The sequence below is a fragment of the Peromyscus leucopus genome, chromosome 11 (assembly GCF_004664715.2).
Source record: "Peromyscus leucopus breed LL Stock chromosome 11, UCI_PerLeu_2.1, whole genome shotgun sequence".
In the NCBI taxonomy this organism is placed as follows: domain Eukaryota; kingdom Metazoa; phylum Chordata; class Mammalia; order Rodentia; family Cricetidae; genus Peromyscus; species Peromyscus leucopus.
The window spans coordinates 55,054,292-55,073,228 of record NC_051072.1 but is presented as its reverse complement, the minus strand read 5'-3'; the positions used below and the strand labels follow the sequence as shown (position 1 = coordinate 55,073,228).

The window sequence follows — 18,937 nt, the reverse complement described above, 5'->3', positions numbered from 1 at the left end:
ATGAGCTGTGAATGACAAGATCCTTCCAGAAGTTCCTCATGGCTATGCAAGCAAACGCACAAGTAGATATTCCATTCTTTTTATTTGAATGGTAACATTTGCTTCACACCTTTGTACCCATGTTTAATTTTACTAAACATTTGATATCTTTCGTATTGTTAAGTAAATAGCATCTTCATTTATGTCTGCACATTATTTTGTTACATTTTAACCAGTCACATAATAATGGATATAAACATAATTTCTAGCTTTTGCTATGTCAAAGAAGGTGAAATCAATATCTTGTACACATGTCCTTTTCCTCATTTGAAACACATTTGTAGGACAATTTCTCAAAAATAAATTTTCTGGCTTTAAATGTAATGATCATTTGTAATATTATAAATATTATAAACTTGAAGTTTTAAAAAAAACCTCATTTTTGTTCTTAATTATGTGTGTCTGTGTATGCATATCTGCACAGGAGTACAGTACCAGTGAAGGCCAGAAGAGGGCACTGGATCTCCTGGAACTGGAGTTACAGATGGTTGTGAGCTGCCGTGTGGGCATTGGGAGCAAAACCCAGGTTCTCTGCAAGAGCAATCAGTGCTCTTAACCACTGGAACATCTCTTTAGCCTCTTTTGCCCAATTTTAATTGGATTATGTGTCTTTTTAGTGTTGGATCTTGTTCTTTGTGTGTTTTGGACAGTAAACCTTAATCAGATGGTTATTTGTTACTTTCTTGATCGTGTCCTTGGATACACAACAAGCTTTCGATTTTGATGTCATATAATTATTTGTTTGGTAGCTTATGCTTTTGGTATTACATATAAAAATCATTGCCTAATTTTGCATGTATTAGTCTCTGTATTTTCTTCCAGGCGTTTTATGGCTTTTACCCTTACACTGAGTTCCGTATTTATTCTGAGCTAATTTGTGTAGATGTGTGTGGTCTAGTTCTTAGCTGAAAAGACTGCTCTTTATCTTCTCACCCCCAATCAGCATCAGTCCACTGACCGCAGACTCTCAGTTTTTTTTCTTTAATCAGTCTATGTTTATCATGATGTTAGAATGACAGACACCGTAGCTGTGTATACCAGGTTCCAGAATATAGAAGTGTGAATTTTGACCCCCTTTCCTTCCCTGCAAGATTGTTTTAATGGTTGTGAGCCCCTTGATTTTTACGTGGACGTTAGGATGGACTTGTCTACTTTGGGGGTGGGACGGAGACACACAGAATTTTGACGGGGATGACACTGATCTGCACAACCATTTGAAAGTATTCCGGCCTTGACAACAGGAATCTTCCAATCCTAGAATCAAGCCGTCTTTCTGGTATTTCAAGTATTCTTTAATGCCTCTCAGCAGTAGTTTGTAGTTTTCAGATACAGATTTTGTAGCTTGTTGGTAAAAATGATTTCTAAATATATCATTCTTTATGGCATTGTGATTGGGATTACTTTCTTAATTTCATTTTCAGATGTTTAGTGCTATTATATAGAAATACAACTGATATATATATAATGTATATATATAACATATATATTATATATATACATTAGCCATCGTTGTGGGACTTACTAGGGTTTGTACATATGTGTGTGCACCTGTGTGTGTGTGTGCGTGCGCGCGTGCACGTGCGTGATCTCAAGGTTTTCTGAATTAGCACTTTTCTTGCTTGTGTCTTTCATTATATTTCTTTGCCTAATTGCTCAGGCTAGAACCTTTGGCGTATGCTGAATAGATCTGTTTCTTGTTCAGGCTTGTAGTCCATCACCATGAAGTGTGATCTTTATTCATTTCTCTGTTTAACAGGTGGTTGGCAGGTGTTTGTGGAGCAATTTCCTGTGCCAGGCACTGTACTAGACTGCAGGATCTTCGGGTGCTTGTAATGTGGTTGAGGTGAAGGGAAGGGAGTGATCGAAAGGGGAGTGAACTAGGTGAAGATAAACGAACAAGTAAGGAAGGTGAATTTCAAGAGTTGAAATGAAGTAAAGTGGTCGGGACCCTGAGAGTGTCCCCAAGGAGGCAGGATTGACAGACGCCTGAAGGTCAGTCAGCCGTGGCAAGATCCTGCTAAGGCTTTAACCAGCCGTGGAAAGAATAAGAGAAGCGAGTCCCTGGTCTGGATTCAGCTTGCCCTAAGAATCCACAAGGCGATGGTGGTGGGCGCTGAGGGAATGAAGGGCCAGAAGCATGCTGGGAGCTCAGAGGAAGGCTGGGTCTCTCTGGACCTAATGCTTCTTGTTCAAGATGAAAATGTTAAGCCTTCAGCTCTGGTTGTTGCTATTTCCACGGTAATAATACACTTAGTATTATTATATCCTAAAGAATGTGTCCAGTCTAACAGCATTTTACACAAGTATATTTTTAAGGATCTATAACCAACAGGCATTCTTTTACTTTTTTTTTTTTGGAGACAGGGTCTCACCTTGGTTGGCCTAGAACTCACAGAGATCCACTTGCCTCTGTCTCCAAGTGCTGGGATTAAAGGCTGTACTGCCATGCCCAGCTTGGCATTCTTATTTTTAAAATTGTTTCTAGGGGGCTGGAGAAATGGCTTAGAGGTTAAGAGCACCGCCTGCTCTTCCAGAGGTCCTGAGTTCAGTTCCCAGCAACCACATGGTGGCTCACAACCATCTGTAATGAGACCTGGTGCCCTCTTCTGGTCATACATGCTGTATATATAATAAATAAATAAATAAATAAATCTTTAAAAAAAATTGTTTCTAGGAAATGCATCCAGAAGCTTCTAATGGGAAAGCTGTTTTTTTCTGTCTCCCACAGAAAACTTCTTCCATTTGGCCATCCCTGTTTGCTAGTTTCTTGATGATGCCTACAGGGAAAATGATTTCCTGGTAGCATTTCTGTACTGTTTTTAGTTCAAACAGAGACCTTGAAAATGCTCAATTTTCAAGTTCTAACAAGTTGACTTGATTCACTATACAATATTCGTTCTATGACTACATTCCCAGTGCAAACATTTTTTAATTTAAATTTTATTTTTTACATGTATGGGAGTTTTGCCTGCATGTATGTTGTGTGCTGTGTCTATGCCTGGTGCCCATGGAGGCCAGAAAAGGGCATCAGATCCCCTGGAACTATAGTTACAGGTAGTTGTGAGCCACCATGTAGGAACTGAACCTGGCTTCTTTGAATGAGCATCCAGTGCTTTTAATCCCTGAGCCATCTATTCAGGCTCCAATAAAATGAGTCTGCTTAAAAAAAAAGATTTATGTGTATGAGTGTTTTGCCTGTCTGGTACTGTGGTACCCTCAGAGGTAAGAAGAGGGCATCAGATCCCCAGAACTGGAGTTACAGATGATGTGAGCCACCACGTGGGTGCTGGGAAGTGAATCCAGGTCCTCTGTAAGAGCTTCGAGTACTTTTAACCCCTGAGCCACTGCTCAGCCCTCTAGTCCAAGTGCTAACGGTCGGTCGTTGTTCCGAGGCCCGGCTCCTCTGTTAGATTGACTTCGGTTTTCTCTGGTGCAGAGAAGCACTCAGTGAGACATCTAAGCATACATGTGCTGTGCGCCGGCACAAGAAGGAGATCCTTCAGAGTTCAAGTCCTAGGACTGTGCTGGGTGGAGGCCACGTGCCTGGAATCCCAGCCTTGGAAGGCTGAGGTAGAAGAACTAGGAGTTTGAGGCTAGACTCAAGTACATAGAGAATGCAAGGCTAGCCTGGGCTACCAAGCAAGACTTGTCTCAAACAAGCAGCAGACAAGGACTTGAAATGTAGCCCAGTGGTAACGAGAGCCTGCTCATTTTTTAAAGAAATTTTTGAAAGGGGTAGGCAAGGTGGTGCACACCTTTAATCCCAGCACTTGGGAAGATCTCTGTGAGTTGGAGGCCAGTCTGGTCTACCCTAGGCCTGCGTAATGAGACCCTCTACACACACACACACACACACACACACACACACACACACACACACACGTACACGCACACACACGTACGCACGCACGCAGAAAGAGAAGAAGAAAAGGGTAGCAAAATGGCAGGTCTCAGTGAAAACACGAAGTGACTCTTTTTAGTATCTCAACTTGTTCTTCCCCTGGGGACCCAGGAGGTCACTCCGCACCAGAACTCTCTAAGCCTTGGCAGAGCAGACAGACAGTGAAAGATGACACCGGTTCTTTCCTCAGGGACCTCCGCCACATTTTTCTTAATCCTATTGATAAATGGACAAGACACTCTCAGGGCTTTTTCCTCACCCCCAAAGCGGAACCTTGAACAGGAAGTATGGGGAAGGGGCTGTGCAGATGCGCGGCAGCTGATTCCTGACTTTTGCTTCAAGTTTGCCTCAAGACTGGCAGGGGACGCTTGCAGAGGAGGAGGGCTTGGTGACATGAAGGTCCGTCAAAACAAGGGCCTCACTAGCGGCTGTCCCTGCTCGTCCTCAGGGTCTGGCCTGCTCCCCAGCAGCCTTGATGGGTTCCAGTCATTGAACTGGATTAAACAGATGGAGGAGGAGCTAGGAGAATTGGGAGGGAGGCTTTGGACAAGGACGTGTAATGCTAGTCAGAAGGGTCATAGGGTCGTCTGGCCAAAGTGTGCTGCAAGGAGGCAGAGATGAGAGCCGTGTGCAGCCGGGGGCCATCATGAGATCGTCTGGCCAAAGTGTGCAAGGAGGCAGAGATGAGAGCCGTGTGCAGCCGGGGGCCGTCATGAGATCATCTGGCCAAAGTGTGCAAGGAGGCGGAAATGAGAGCCGTGTGCAGCCGGGGGCCATCATGTTGCCAGCGCTTTTTTTTTTTTTTTTTTTTTTTTTTTTTAATTTAGGACCGTGCTCATTTGAGGGGGAAACAAAGGATGCATCAGCTTTATGTCAGCCAGCAAGAGGGCCGGCAGTCAAGCCTGTGACTCCAACACAAGGAAGCCAGGGGTGACTTGCTCTGTTGGGGTTGTTTAATTTACCTCCCAAGATCCTGGAAACCAGAAAGTAAGGGCATCCGTTTGGAGTGGAGGGGATGTGGTCAGTTGACTTGGGGCATTTTTGGAGTTGATTGACCTGGGCGGTTGGTCATTTGAATGGTCACTCTGAGGACAGCGACATGGTTTTGCAGGTAAGGGCGCTTGCGTGCCGCCACGTGCCGCCCAGCCTGCTGACCTGAGCTCAACCCTTGGGGTCCACGTGTTGGGGAGAGGAGAGGACCAACTTCTGCAGGCTCTGATCTCCACCGGTGTGAGATGCTGCACACATGCCCTCACACAAGCACCTACATACACCCACACGTACCCATATATACCCATACACACACATAAATAAATGTCATAAACAATTTCTAACTGAAAAAAAAAATCTGTGCATACACTGTTGCTTCCGGGTTATTATCATCATTACTGATTTGACTTCCTTAATCATATCACTTTCCTAAAAATCCTGTGTTCAGATTTCTTTATATTTTTCCCCCTAAGTAAACTCCTGTTGGATTCATAATTTAAACAGGGCATCACGGAAACCACTTCTGCCTTGTGTGTTCTTTTGACACACCACATCGCTCTATGGGTTCAGTCAGAGCCGTGCGCTCTTCACCGATCACCACCAAACTAAAGAGGCCCTTAAAACCGTCAGTGGTGTGAGCCAGTTCCGTGGCTGGAGCATGGCGGGGCCAGGCCAGATGGCCAAGCCAGGCTCCGAAGACATAATGTGTGTTCTGTGGCTCTTGGCTTCAGCACCCTGGGCAGCTGACAGTCAGAAGACTTCAAGGGGGAGGGAACGGATTTCCCACTCTCCGTTTGTTCTGTGGCCGTCTCCAGGAATGAACTGTAGGGTGGTACAAGTGTTTCCTGACCATGATTAAAACCCACAGGAAACTGGGGAAAGCACAGGCTGAGAGTTCTGAACCCCGGCTGCCCACTATCATGTCCCGTGCCTGTCTTCTGTTCCAGACTCCCCACCTCCACCCCTCCCTTCAGGCTCCCTGGTGTATAAGGTAGAGAGAGGGGCAGGCCTGCTCACTTTTCTGAATTCTCAAGTGCCGTGGAGGTGGTATTTCACAAACAGCCGGGTACATGGAGGCTATGCGTTCAACCTGTGTAGGGCTGATAGACAGATGGACACTTCCCCTCTGCTCCACCCGGTGTTATCCCACCACTGTTGAGGGTGGCAGAGAAATGGCGTTCACTGCCGAGTGTGTTTCAGTGGTTCCTTGTGCCCCTGGTACAGTTTCTTAAGGTGGCTTAAGTCCTGGACTCTGAGATACTGTGTAGTCAGGGGTTTGTTTCTGTTGCTGAGACAAAACACCATGACCAAAAGCAAGCTGGGGAGGAAAGGGTTTATTTGGCTCACACTTCCAGATCATAGTTCATCATTTATGGAAATCAGGACAGGAACTCATACACAGGGCAGGAACCTGGAGGCAGGAGCTGATGCAGAGGCCATGGAAGAGTTCTGCTTACTGCCTTGACCCTCATGGTTGCTCAACCTGCTTTCTTGTAGAACCCAGGACCACCCGTCTAGGGATGGCCCCACCCACCGTGGGCTGGGCCCTCCCCGGCAATCACTAATTAAGGAAGTGTCTTACAGGGCTGCCTACAGTCTGATCTTACGGAAGCGTTTTCTCAGTTGAGGCTCCCTCCTCTCAGAAGACTTTAGCTTGTGTCAACTTGACAGAAAAACCACCCAGCACAGACACATAGTTAATCAGTAGACCGCATGGGCCTCAGAAGGAGGGTGAAGTTCTGACCTAAGACCCAGAGCAAGAGCTGGTTTGGTTTGGTTTTTCTCTTTTTAACTGAGCAAGCACCTCCAAGTCTCTGGAAAAAAAGACTAAAGGTTTCTTGTCAGTTATCTATGGAAAGCAAGGCCCCTGCTGGGGTCTGCAAACCTTTGGTATCAGAGGGCAGATCCTCGATGGTCAAGTGCAGTCTTTGGAGGGGCGGGGGTTGTAGGGGGATCTGTTTTCATGAAGATGAGCTAGTCACACAAGGCAGTGAGTGGTGGCACCCATGGGCTTCCCTACGTTACAGCTATGACTTTTTCTAGTCACACCTCTCTCTGAATGCTGTTGAAGATGAGTTTTGGGAACGGACTTGTGGATTTTCTTGGGTTTACAGCCGCCCTTCTTTCTCTGACTCGCATTTGTACCCCGAGATAGCCTGCCCCAGGCATTGTGGGGTAGCTCCGGAGCTGTGCTGCCGGGGCCCAAGCTTAGCACTTGCCTGTTTACTGCGTCTCCCACACATTACAGCTTCCTGACTCGAGACAGGGTTTGAACAGACCAAAAACACGTTCCTGGCTGTCCTCCAGAGTTTGCCTCCTGCTTCCCAATAATGCCGTAAAAACTGCTCGGTCAAATAAATTCTCAGGAACTAAAGAGGACGCATTCCCCGTTCTGTATGATCGCTGGGAAGGGAGACAGGTCACAGCTGACCGCCTGGCTTGCTGCCTGAGGCACAGGAAAACCAAACTGCAGAGCGCCTCTTGGCAGTGTTTTCTAGTGATCAGAGATAATTCTCTGTGTGGGATAGATGGGCTTTCCATGTGCGCTTTGCACGTTTATATCCACTGATGCTCTTGGGTTCCATAAAATACTGCTTTTACATCCTGCTCGGTGAGATATTAGTGTATGTTATGAAGTGGTCGAGCCTTGGCTCAGTTTTCTGTTTAGTAAGCTTGTAGTGTTAGCAATGGAAAGAATCCTTCTTTGTGTATGTGTGAACATGCTTGTATGCATGTGCGTGTGCGTGTGCGTGTGCGTGTGCGTGTGCGTGTGTGTGTGTGTGTGTGTGTGTGTGTGTGTGAGAGAGAGAGAGAGAGAGAGAGAGAGAGAGAGAGAGAGAGAGCAGAGTGACAACGACCTTTCCCTAGAAATCATAAAATCTTTAGCACTCAGGATTGCATCAGAGAAGAGATGGCATATTTAAACGAGAGAACATTGGGGAGAGTTTCTCTGCAAAGTGACTATTTCAGAAGATGTGAATGTGGGAGTGGGCAGAAAGTGTAGCGGAGAGAATCAGTGAAGCTCTTACCACGCCTAGTAGGGAGGAAAGGAAGGGCTGTTGTGACCTGGGGGAGGGGTGCATATGGGGAAGCTGCCTTCAGCGTGACCTTCAGTACAGAGGCGCAGGTGGCCGGCTGAGGCGACTTGACCCAAGGCTGCCCACTCTGTCCTGTCACCCTTCTCTCTGGTCATGATTCCCCATTGGCTGACCTCAATCAGAAGCCAGAGTTAGAAGGGCAACAGGTCCTTTGTCTTGGCTTCTAGAGAACGAATTTGACCTGGTGGAAGGCACCTGAAAGGCCTCTGGAACATTCCCACCACATGTGTCCAGCTATTGCTGACAGAGGCATAAGACTCTACAGAAAATGTACTTTCGTTTTTAAAATAAAAGTGTTTGTTGATGCATGATTAACATGCAATAAACTGCACATAATTGAAGCATGCAACTTGATACATTTTGATGTTTAGATCTACCTGTGAAACCATGACAGTGAATTTGTCCTACTTTAACATTTAAGATAGTCCATATGGTTCCTTTAGGAAATTATGGAAAGATATCATGGAATCAAGCCATAATAGCACAATTTCAACAGTGTTGACTCAGACAGAATACACACAATATAAAATCCAAAGTTCATGCGGCATGTGCGATTCTAGCTCAGTGGTGGAACACTTGCCTAGCAGGCAGGAGATCATGGTTCATCCTCAGCACTGTAGGCTAATGATTCCCACCCAAAAACAGCAAAAATGATAGGCTGGATGGAACAGGCCTCGTAATTCCTGGTGTTCAGGAGGCTGAGGTGAGAAGATCACATGTTTGAGGCTAGCCTGGGATACAGAGTCAGTTCCCTGAGAATTTAGTGAGACCCTGTCTCAAAACACAAGAGGGCTGAGCATGTAGCTCAGCAGAAGAGCATGTACAAGGCTCTGTGTTCAATCCCAGCTCCATACACATTCTCACAAAACTTGGGAGAAAATGCTTTCATCTGACTTCATAGTAAAAAAAGAAAATGAAGTCTGAAAGGTTTTTTTTTTAATCTGAACTTTGCATTTGTTTATTGCCAAATATTTAAAACAAAATATGGGGCGGGACACATGGCTTAGCAACTAAGAGTGTTTGCTGCGCTTACAGAGAACCTGAGTTCAGACCTCAGCACCCAGATCTGGCAGCTCTCAACCGCCAGTAACTCCAGCTCCAGGGAATCCAACACTGTCTTCTGGCCTTTGCAATCACTGTGCTCAAGTTCACAAGCACCCCCCCTTCCACATATAGATACAATTTAAAAATCATGTAAACTGATCCAAATGTAAGCCTGTGGATCTATATGGTCTGAGTAGTTAGCAATTTAAGTTTTGAGAAAATCAGTGCTAAATGTGTGTTTATTTAGCTCGGGTGGAACGGTAGATGTGAAGTTTCAGTGTGCACTGTACACGATAGTCATATGTCAAACACAGTTCAGGAAGCAGGCTCAAGATTGGGTGAAAGATCTCTGTAAAGCCTTGGTCCTCGGGGAGAGAGCATTGGGAGATGTGATGATTAAACTTGGTGGCCAGCTTGATAATACCGGTGAAGAGGGAACCTCACAGTTGGCTAATTGCCTCCATGAGGTTGGCCTGTGGGCCTGTCTGTGGGGTATTTTCTTGATTGCTAATTGATGGAGGAGCATGGGCCATCCTACTGTGAGCATGGGCCATCCTACTGTGAGCAGGGCCATCCTACTGTGAGCCTGGGCCATCCTACTGTGAGCATGGGCCATCCTACTGTGAGCATGGGCCATCCTACTGTGAGCATGGGCCATCCTACTGTGAGCATGGGCCATCCTACTGTGAGCATGGGCCATCCTACTGTGAGCATGGGCCATCCTACTGTGAGCATGGGCCATCCTACTGTGAGCAGGGCCATCCTACTGTGAGCAGGGTCATCGTTAGGCAGGTGGGCTTCACCTCTGTGAGAAAGGTAGCTGCTGAGCAAGCCTGAGAAAGCAGCCAGCGTCTCTGCTTAGCTCCTGCCTCCAAGGTCTCGGAGTCACTCTGTGACAGACTACAGTCAGTCTGTGAGCAGATTAAACTCTTTTCTCCCACAGGCAGGTCCGGTCAGGGTTTTATCACATCAGCAGAGAAGCCTACCAGGACAGGACAGGAGCTGTGCTATTGATAACTGCTCACAGCTGTCGCCGTCACCATTGTTGAGTAGTCCGTGTGCATTTGGCACCAGCCGCCACTTGGTTTGATCCTGTGCAAACCACAGGAAGCAGATACTGCTGCGCTCCCTCCTTTACAGATGAAGATAATCTTAGAAATGTGGAGACTGAAGTGAGTCGCAGAAGCCACGATCTTACTGTCTAAAGGTCACAGAGCTTCTAAGTGATAGAGCCACGGCAGATTTGGATTCCTGCTTTATCCTATTCTGCATTATATTATGCGGCACGCCAGTCACCCGCAAACACATTTAAGGAATTATTAGCAGCAAGTTTTTGATACCCACCTTTAGTGAAACAGAGTGCTAAAGTTCTGCCTGGGTTGAGAGCTGGCACCCACAGCCTTCACTGTCCTCAGAGTCCTGTGTTTCTAAGGCATTTGTTCTCAACCTGTGGGTCGTGACCCCTCTGGGGATCAAACATCAGATATCGTGAATACCAGATATTTACATTACAGTTCACAACCGTAGCAAAGTTACAGTTATGAGGTAGCAATGAAATAATGTTATGGCTGGTAGTTACCACAACATGAGGAACTGTATTAAAGGGTGGCAGCACTGGGAAGGCTGAGAACCGCTGCCCTAAGGAAACACAGGATCTCCTAACGCCAGGGAAGGAAGGCCAGGGCCGGTGGAGGGGTGCTGCATCCATCCTCAGGGGTGTGGTAGCATCCGTCAGCACAAGAGCTTGGCCCAGCCCTCCCCCCCCCCAGGCTTCTGTTTACTGGCTTTCAAATGCAACGGACAAATCCCGAGTGCTCTTGCCATCCAGGGTAAGGGCTGGTGTGACTTCCATCTATACGAGGCTGACTCCTCACACACATCTTCAGAGAAGTGTCCTTTGGCCAACTATATCATGCCACTTGTCACCGCCTTGCCTATGTTTCTTCAAAACAGTGGTCCTTATCAGTCTGTTTTCAAATTTGTTGGTCTTTAGGCTATCTGCTCTTGCTTAAAAAATATTGAGGACCAAAAGAGTAAACACAAATTATACCATTTGCAATTTAAATGACAATAACTGGCCCGTTATCTATTACCAAAAACCAAGTATGAAAAAATGAGTGTACGTTCTACAACAACCATGAAGCTTAGCATTTTTTGGTGTGTGTGTGTGTGTGTGTGTGTGTGTGTTATCTCCTCTGTTCATAAAAGAGAGCTAGGTTGTTGAACTGCTTCTGCTGTCCAACCTGTCTGACCTGAATATGTTGTTTAGATGAAAGTAGATAAAGAAAGTCTGGCCTCATAAAGGCTTACAATTCCCCATTGTGTGGGAAAGGGAGAGATATTTTAATAGTCTTTTCACTTAGAGACAGTATCTGATTTATCATGGTTCAGGTGAATACTTTTCAGCTTTATAACAGTTCAGACATCAAGCCCACATAGCCATTCTGTTCACTTCCAGTGCGGTGGTCTGTAAATCACAGGGAGCATTCCGCACTGTACTGTAAGGGGGCTTGTGTGTAAGTGTGAGGCTCTGAGGTGGGCTCGTCTAACTTACACTCTCCTCTAGGCTACCTTTATTAAATGCATTTTACAATTTATGATCATTTCAATTTGTGAAGGGTTTATTAGGAGTATATTCCCATTAAAATTCAAGGAACTTCTGAAATTCTAGAAATTACATTTTTATAATTCTAAAACTCAACAAGTCTTTGTCTCTTAATGCTGGATGCTATGGAGAGCCTGTGCCCTGGAAATGCTTTCGTGAGCCATTCCCAAGCAGCAGTCTGTGGAGTGCTTTCTCGAAAGGCTCCGCGTCTTTCCAGATTATGGTTTACTTAGTCGAATAAGAATCATGAACTATCAGTTTCATCATACCATTAAATAAGTCTTTAAAAAAAATCAAGTCCTCAAAGAATAGAGATGCCCCTTCTAATCAGATTTCAACTTCTCACATGCAGTGGGATTAGAATCCTTTTCCTTGATTGTGATTGACATATTGTGCACCCCAATGAACTTATCTGGGGGTCAGAGAACAGAACTGTCTCTATATTAAACATAGGTTTAGGCAGTGGTAGCACAAGCCTTTAATCCTAGCATTCCGGAAGCAGAGATCCGATTGGATCTCTGTGAGTTCAAAGCCACACTGGAAACAGCCAGGCATGGTGACACACGCCTTTAATCCCAGGAAGTGATGGCAGGAAGCAGAAAGGTATATAAAGCATGAAGACCAGGAACTAGAGCCTGATTAAGCTTTTGGGCTTTTAGCAGCAGTTCAGCTGAGATCCATTTGGATGAGGACTCAGAGGCTTTCAGTCTGAGGAAACAAGATCAGCTGAGGAATTGGCGAGGTGAGGTTGGCTGTGGCTTGTTCTGTTTCTCTCATCTTTCAGTGTTCACCCCAATACCTGGCTCCCATGGTGTTTTTTTTTTTTTATTAATAAGACCCTTTAAGATTCGTGCTACACTTGATAGAATAAATTACCTGTTCCCGAAATAGTGCCTTGGTAAATATTTGTTGAAAATATTGGTTTATTGAAATGCTTTTATTCCTACATCCAATTCCTATTTGTGTCCATTACCTTACCATGTCAGTGGGGAAACTACCTTTCAGAACACACCTGGACATCCAGATCCTGGGCTTAGGTGGCTGCTGTATCCATTCCTTCACAACGTTTCCAGGGCATTAATCCGTGGTTCTGTGTTTGCCTCTTTATTTAAGATCCATACGGGCTTACAGCATCTCCTCATCAGGACCTGTCAGCCCAGCTGTGTGCCCCTGGATGAGAAACTCCTGCCCCAGCTCTTAAAGGAAGCAGGCTATGCTACGCATATGGTCGGGAAGTGGCACCTGGGGATGTGCCAGAAGGAATGTCTGCCCACACGCCGAGGATTCGATACCTACTTTGGTAATGGAAATGCATATGTTTCTTTAACAGCACAGGCCTGCTGCAGCCAGCTCCTAAAACACACCCAAGTGTCATCAAACAAAATGACTGGGAACTTGAGCACAGAGTAAATCAGCCAGCACCATAGTGGGGTGACTTTCTGATGCTCCCTCCATAAGCCAGCTCCGTGCTGAGCTCTGGGTGGGGATGTGCTCCAGCCTTTGCCGGAGCGCTAAGGCGAAGTGTCAGGGGAGTTTATATCCGAGACCGCTATGCACTCTAGAATCTTCTTACCTAAAGATGATAGCGGTGGAGTTTTATGGAATCAGAGGCAGATTTTGTGTTTCCTTCACTGGAGTTCACATACTTTTTCCCTATGGCCTGTGTTTAAAGCTCCCTCTCCGGGGGGGGGGGGGGGGGGGGGAAGAGGACTCACTTTCCCTAAGCATATTCTCCTACCTGTGAGATCTGTTCCTGGAATTACTAGGTTGGAGAAAGTCCATTTATTTGTTTGTTTTGTTTGTTTGTTTTGGTTTTTTCCAGACAGGGTTTCACTGTGTATCTCTGGCTGTCCTGGAACTCACTCTGTGGACCAGGCTGGCCTCGAACTCACAAAGATCTGCCTGCCTTTGCCTCCCAGGCGCTGGGATTAAAGGCATGCGCCACCACTGCCCAGCTGAGAAAAACCAGTTTAAAAAATTAGTAACAACTAGAGAGATAATAAAAAATGGTAGTGGGAGATAATAAAGCAATAATGAGAAACTGGAGAGTAAATGTGCGATCTAACATTTGTTTTCAAGTGTGACACTGTAAACCTGTTATAAACTGCTATCATTACTGACCTGCTTGCTGCCAAGGGTGTGTCTTTCTGTCAAGTTCTTTCATGTTGAGCTGACTTTCTGTCTGCCTGTTTAGTTCCCTCTCTCTCTCCCTCCCATCTGCTTCTTCCAAACTGGATGCATATTTAACATAAACATTTAAGTAGGATAACAAAATTGGAAATGACTGGTAAGACATGGAATAATGTAAATGTACCACATTGAAAAAAAAAAAAAAAAAAAGAAGAAGGATTAAAATGTAAAAAGCTGCTTGGCTCCAGGAGCACTTTGCATTCAAGTCTAAGATACGAGGCTTCTTATGTCGGAAGGGCAAGGGCAGGATGTAGAGGGAGAGTCTGCAAGAGGACGTTAATACAGGCTAAGTGGGCAGGAGGTATTGAGGGACAGGGAAGCTGCTACCGACTCTTAGCTGTGAGAGAAGCGTCTTGGGAAGAAGGCAGAGTGGAGAGCGTCACTCCAATCCTAAAGTGATGGCTCCGTCATAGCTTGTTTTTAGGTATTTGCTTCCATGTGAGGGAAGGCCAAAGCAGAGTTTGGTGAAAAGGAGCGGATCCACATACGCCCGGACGGATGCAGCCAAGCACTTGCATCTAAAGCTGAGGTCAGGATGCAGGCATGTCGGACAGGAGAGCAGGGGTGTCCTCTCCTACCCAGGGTGCTGCAGCACTGCTAGCCAGCCGTGACATCCTTTCGGGCTCAGTCTGAACAAGTCTTCAGCGCCCTTGAGTAGCTGTTAAAAATCAACCTTCTTTGATTTCACATCCTGGAAATTCAAGAGGAATGCCTTGTGCACCTTGGGGATTTTTTTTTTTTTCATGTAGCCCTTTGCTAGAGGATGTGTTACTGTCTGTCCTTTGACAGACTGGGGGTATTAAAAATCCTTATTAAAATCCAAGTTGTGTACTTCCATTTTAGTAGGACAGCTGGGGAGATACTTCAGTTGGTAAAGTGTTGGCACCGGTGAACCTGAGTCCGATCCCTAGACCTAAGTGAAAGCAGCGGGTGTCACATAGGTTCTAGTCCTGGCATACAGGCTGTGGAGATGGGTGGCCAGGCGACCTAGCTTAATTGGCAAGTCAGGAAAAGAACCTGTCTCAAAAAATCAGGGAGCTGCCGGGCGGTGGTGGCGCACGCCTTTAATCCCAGCACTCGGGAGGCAGAGCCAGGCGGATCGCTGTGAGTTCGAGGCCAGCCTGGGCTACCAAGTGAGCTCCAGGAAAGGCGCAAAACTACGCAGAGAAACCCTGTCTCGAAAAAACCAAAAAAAAAACAAAACAAAACAAAAAAAAAAAAAACCAAAAATCAGGGAGCTAGCTCCTGGCAGTGACATCAGAGTTGTCCCTTGGCCTAAACCTACGCTTACACACAGACACAAACTAAAAACTTCACGTAAAAGGCAGAAACCATACACCTTTGTGAGAGTTGAGGTCTACCCTGGACCTAGACAGACCGGTTCCCACATTCACACGAAGAGAGACGTGCAGTCAAGAGGAATATTTGGAGCACACAGCCATCTAGCACTGTAGTTTACTGTCCTGCTGAAAGCAGTTAGGCTGTTGTCAATGCTTTCACAGCCAAGGAAGTCCACCCATGATGGGTAACTGTGCTGACGTGGACTTAATAAAACTGCTGAAGGACACAGATTCGTTGTTTGAATTTTTAATATTTTTGGGGGCCCGCCACCCAACTCCCAGATAAATCACAAACGGAAGCTTATTATTACTTATGAATGCCTGGCCTTAGCTTGGCTTGTTTCTTGCCAGCTTTCCTTATCTTAAATTATCTCCGTCTACCTTTTGCCTCTGGGATTTTCCCATTCTCTTACTCTTACTCTGTGGCTTGCTGGTTGTGTAGCTGGGTGGCTGGACCCTCATGTCCTCTCCTTCTCTGGCTATTTCCTCTTTTCCTCTCCTCCCAGGTTTCTCCTTCTATATATTCTCTCTGCCTGCCAGCCCTGCCTATCCTTTCTCCTGCCTCGCTATTGGCCGTTCAGCTCTTTGTAACACAGCTTCACAGAGTTAAAACAAAGGCAACATAAGCAAAAGTAGCACACCTTCAAATAATATTCTACTACACGGATTTAGTTGTTCAAAAGTATTTCCTAAAGACTTTTCACAAAAACACGGGCTGCTGTCATCCTTAGGTTCAGCCTTCAAGTTCAAGTTTGTGAGTTGCGATGGTGAAGGCACTGTGTGACTGTCCCTGGTTCTGTGCTCAGTTTGGGCAAGTGTTTGAGGAGCCAGTTCTGTTTCTACAGTTCTCCTATTGGTCATATCATTTAATATTTATGATTCTTATAACCGAATATACCCTGTGCCTATGTCCTTCACAGTGATAGTTTATATTAGGGAACCTGAAGTTTTCTCTCCAAACTCTAATAACCTCATCGATGTTAAAATCACAAACTAGGTCCTCATCACTTTAATTTCCAAGGGAAGGGTTGAAATTATTCTTCATTTTATTTATTTATTTCTCTGTGTGCTCGCGTGTGTCCACACATATGTGTGCATGACAGCATGCGTGTGGAGGTCTGAGGACGCTTGCAGGGGTCAGTTCTCTCCTTCCACTGTGTGGAACTCAGGGATCGAACTCAGGCCGTCAGGTTTGGTGGCAGACACCTTTCCGCATGGAACCCTCTCACCAGCCCTGAAATTAGTTTTTGTGAATACATATTTTCTATTTCACATTAAGTAATAAACATGTTGGATTTCTTTGCTATAACTATAGATGAAAATCACATAACAAATTATCTTAAGGTCAATATACTAATTATATTTAGCACCTGACCTTGGATCATGGAAAACAGTTAAGCTACAATGAACTGAATCATTATGTAAGTTGAATAAGACTCTTAATTATCATTGTGGAGAAAATTCATGGAAAGGGAAAGAGCCGGGCCCATTTTTCATCATTTTAAGAATAAAAAGGAATATATTTAAGAATATAGCTAAGATCCCAGGAAAGTTTATTTCTTTTTAATAGCTGTATTGGGGTGTAATTCACACACCACACAGTTCACCCAATTAAGGAATTTAATTTAGTGATTTTTAAACACGTTGACAGATTGTGTCGTTATCACCACAGTCCAGTTGTGGGACTTTTTATCACTCACAAGAGAAACCAAATTCCACGAGCAGTCACCCCAGCTTCCCCCCAGCCCCCAGCCCTGGGCCTCACTACCTTCTCCTTTGTGTTGACTGACTTATTCTGAGCAAGTCTTCGAGTTTAATCACGATAAAGCTTGCTTTCATACTTCAGCAAGACATGGCACGTTTGCGGAACAGCTATTGCAGACTCTTGTCTCCTGCGCGTCAGTCCCTGTCGTGGGAGGGGAACCTGCTAGAGAAACAGCGAGGTCGACAGGCCGTTCAGCTCAGTGAGCAGCGTGGCTCGAAATAGTAGGTGCTGTGTGTGGAACGGTCTAGATAGAATGCTCTGCTGTATGTGGAACGGTCTATATAGAATGCTCTGCTTTGACCTGGAGCTGGGAAGCGATCGGAGAGAGCTTGTGCTTGGAAAGCTTTGTGTCTTCCCACCAGTGGGTGTCAGCATTTGACTAACTATAACTCCTGCTGAGGCCTCCTCCATAACTAACTGCAGGCGTCAGTCTCCCAACTGCAGTAACAACAAATGACATGATCTTAATCCTGTTTTTATTATCGTACCATTAAAACCTCTTAACAAATCACATTACCAGTGTATTGTCTTTTCTCTTAGCTTTAAAGGATTAACATCTTCCTGCCTACTGAACTTGAACTCTGATTCCTCAAAACCCATTTCCAGGGAATCGTCCCCTCACAAAGAGTTGACAGGATAACATCGAGCTCTGAAAGACTCGCGTGAGAAAGGGCTTGGATTTCTATGCAGCACATTTTAATGGTGTCGACGAACAAACATAGAGATGTTAAGAAATGTAGCTCTGATTAGCCTTGTCATTTGATTAGCCTCGTCACGGGCAATCAATTGCCTCAGGCAATTAAATGCTGGAACGTTCCTTCGCTTCACAAGCTCTCTGCCATGCCCACTGTTTGGTCTCCCTTTCTTCTTGTAGGGTACCTCCTAGGCAGTGAAGACTATTACACCCACGAGGTCTGCGCGCTGATCGAGCCTTTGAACGTTACCCGGTGTGCCCTCGACTTCCGAGACGGTGAAGAACCCGCGAGAGAGTATACAAATATTTATTCAACAAACATATTTAGCAAAAGGGCTACAACCCTCATAGCTAACCACCCACCAGAGAAGGTAAGGCTTCCTTCTTCAATATTATCAAAATTCTGTTACTTCTAAAGGGTTGTTTTTTTTTGTTTTTTTTTTTTTTTTTTTTTTTTTTTTTTTTTTTTTTTTTTTTTTTTGGTTTTCCGAGACAGGGTTTCTCTGTGTAGCCCTGGCTATCCTGGAACTCACTCTGTAGTCCAGACTGGCCTTGAACTCGCAGAGATCCACCTGGCTCTGCCTCATAAGTGCTGGAATTAAAGGTGTGCGCCACCACCACCGGCCTTTGCTTACTCCTAGGATACCCCGCTTTGCTTACTCTTAGGATGCTCTGTATGCATGCACTATAAAGTGGGTAACAAAACCAGGCTTCTGGATCCACGTGTCTGTGTGTAAGGCAAGGCTCCATTCTAGAGAACTGTTAGGAATTCAGGGGTCAGAGAAAGTCCTCTCCTCTTACCCTTTTCTCTTCATGATTATTTTGGTTACTCTCAACCATTTGTATTCCATGTTAATTTTAGAATCGGTGGACCAGTTTTTACCAAGAAAGCAAAAGGTGGCTGCTTTATTTGGTGTTCATTGATCAACTTAAAGGAAATGGCCATCTTAAATACTGAGTTTTTAAAATTCGTATGCCTGCTATATTGGTTTTCACAGGAACGAACCACAAGTAAGCTGTTGGGTATATCATGTGCAGACTTAGCTGCAGGTCAAAAAGGAGTTGTGAATAGCCTTAAACCCAGACTGTCTGGATTTAGCAATCTGAGGGCTTTTGAAGGGGGGCCGATATTTATGTTGTTAGATATGGGGCTCACAAGAGTGTCCTTGTGAGTTGTATTAGTACACTCCCAAGAAATGTCCTTCAGTGGGAGCCCGCCTAACATGGAGGATTCCAGAATGTGCAGGTCCGTCCTTCCACACTTGGTCTCT

The 18,937-nt window shown here is 45.3% G+C and overlaps 1 protein-coding gene across 1 annotated transcript in view; it reads left to right on the top strand.

The window, feature by feature from the left end:
• Arsb (arylsulfatase B) overlaps nucleotides 1-18,937 on the top strand; it is a 164,696-nt gene that overhangs the window by 5,080 nt on the left and 140,679 nt on the right. Inside the window, exons 2-3 of the mRNA XM_028871646.2 lie at nucleotides 12,791-12,977; nucleotides 17,847-18,037. Of these exons, the coding sequence (XP_028727479.1) occupies nucleotides 12,791-12,977; nucleotides 17,847-18,037 (378 nt within the window). The remainder of the gene's footprint in view (nucleotides 1-12,790; nucleotides 12,978-17,846; nucleotides 18,038-18,937) is intronic.